The sequence below is a fragment of the Parus major genome, unplaced genomic scaffold, assembly GCF_001522545.3.
Source record: "Parus major isolate Abel unplaced genomic scaffold, Parus_major1.1 Scaffold420, whole genome shotgun sequence".
NCBI classification, from domain to species: Eukaryota; Metazoa; Chordata; class Aves; order Passeriformes; family Paridae; genus Parus; species Parus major.
In genome coordinates this window covers 60992-62898 of record NW_015379326.1, presented here as the reverse complement: position 1 = coordinate 62898, position 1907 = coordinate 60992, and the positions used below count along the sequence as shown (strand labels likewise).

The 1907-nt window shown below is 60.3% G+C and overlaps 1 protein-coding gene across 1 annotated transcript in view; it reads left to right on the top strand.

Moving 5' to 3' along the window:
• Positions 1-6: 6 nt before the first annotated feature.
• The window catches only part of LOC107199059 (metal transporter CNNM4-like), an 11165-nt gene continuing 9264 nt past the window's right edge, over positions 7-1907 (top strand). The window contains exon 1 of the mRNA XM_033511664.1: positions 7-1349. Within this exon, the coding sequence (XP_033367555.1) occupies positions 539-1349 (811 nt within the window). The 5' untranslated portion in view covers positions 7-538. The remainder of the gene's footprint in view (positions 1350-1907) is intronic.

Here is a 1907-nt window from a genome sequence, read left to right as displayed (position 1 = left end):
GCTGCTGCTGCTGCTGCTGCCGCTGCCCTGCGGCGCCATCCCCGCTCCCGACACCGTCGTGCTGGGGCTGCGGCTGGAGGAGAGCACCAAGCCGGCTGAGGCGGCGGCGGCGGCAGCGGCGGCGGGGGCGGCCCGCGGGCCCATCCGCCTGACGGAAGGCAGCGAGGCCTTGCTTCGCCTCTACGGGCTGGGCTTAGGCCCCGGCGCCGCCGAACGAGTGGCTTTCGCCGAGTTACGACCGGGAGGCAACGCCTCGAGCGGGAACGCCACGTGCCAGGAGCGCTCGCAGGATCTGGTGGTGAGGCCCGGGCCCGCCGAGCCCCGCGACACCTCAGCGCTGCTCCGGGTGAGGGTCCAGCCCCTCCGCAAGGACGAGCGGGCCAAAACCTACGTGTTGTGCTCTCAACGGCGGCCCGGCCAGCCCTGGCTGCCGCACCAAGGGCTGGATGGACACGTGGTGGTTCTGGAGGAGAAGAAATCGCTGCTGCCGCTGTGGTTGCAGGTGATTCTGATCGCGGGGTTGTTGGTGCTGTCGGGGATGTTCAGCGGGCTCAATTTGGGGTTGATGGCGTTGGATCCCATGGAGCTGCGCATCGTGCAGAACTGCGGGACCGATAAGGAGAAGCGTTACGCCCGGAAGATCGAGCCCATCCGGAGGAAAGGGAATTACCTGCTGTGCTCGCTGCTGTTGGGCAACGTGCTGGTCAACACCACCCTCACCATCCTGCTGGACGATCTCATCGGCTCCGGCATCGGCGCCGTGGTGGCTTCCACCATCGGCATCGTCATCTTCGGGGAGATCGTGCCGCAGGCGCTCTGCTCCCGGCACGGGCTGGCCGTGGGCGCCAACACCATCGTGGTCACCAAGTTCTTCATGCTGGTGACGTTCCCGCTGTCCTTCCCCATCAGCAAACTCCTGGATTGCATCCTGGGCCAGGAGATCGGCACCGTCTACAACCGGGAGAAGCTGGTGGAGATGTTGAAGGTGACGGAGCCTTACAACGATCTGGTGAGGGAGGAGCTGAACATGATCCAGGGAGCGCTGGAGCTGCGCACCAAGACGGTGGAGGACGTGATGACGCCGCTGCAGAACTGCTTCATGATCAACAGCGACGCCATCCTGGACTTCAACACCATGTCTGAGATCATGGAGAGCGGCTACACGCGCATCCCGGTCTACGAGGACGAGAGGTCCAACATCATGGACATCCTCTACGTCAAGGACCTGGCTTTTGTGGATCCTGATGATTGCACGCCCCTCAAGACCATCACCAAGTTCTACAACCACCCCGTGCACGTGGTTTTCCACGACACCAAGCTGGATGCCATGCTGGAGGAGTTCAAAAAGGGTGAGGAGGTGGCTGGAAGTGAAATTCTGGTGGGTTTTGCATCTCCAGGGGGGTCCCACCATCCCCAGGGAATGAGAGGTGAAAGGGGAGCTTTAATCCTGGATTTTCTGGGAGTTTTCCCATGCTGGGAATGTTTCCTTGCTCTTTGTTTTTCCCCCCTGAGGCTGCTGGAAAATCTCTGGGCTTTCCTTGATTTTGGGTTTGGCTCCTTCCTCTGGGATTTTCCCTGGAATTGGGAAGTTCCAGGAACCTCCAGGAACCTCCAGGAACTTCCAGGGAACTTCCAGGAACTTCCAGGGCTGCTGGGCTCTGGACAAGGGAGGATGGAAGTGAAATTCCAGTGGTTTTTGCATCTCCAGGGAGGTCCCACGATCCCCAGGGAATGAGAGGTGAAAGGGGAGCTTTAATCCCGGATTTTCTGGGAGTTTTCCCATGCTGGGAATGTTTCCTTCCTCCTTGATTTTAGCCCCTGAGGCTGCTGGAAAATCCCTCTGATTTTGGGTTTGGCTCCTTTCTGATTTTCCCTGGAATTGGGAACTTCCAGGAACCTCCAGGAAC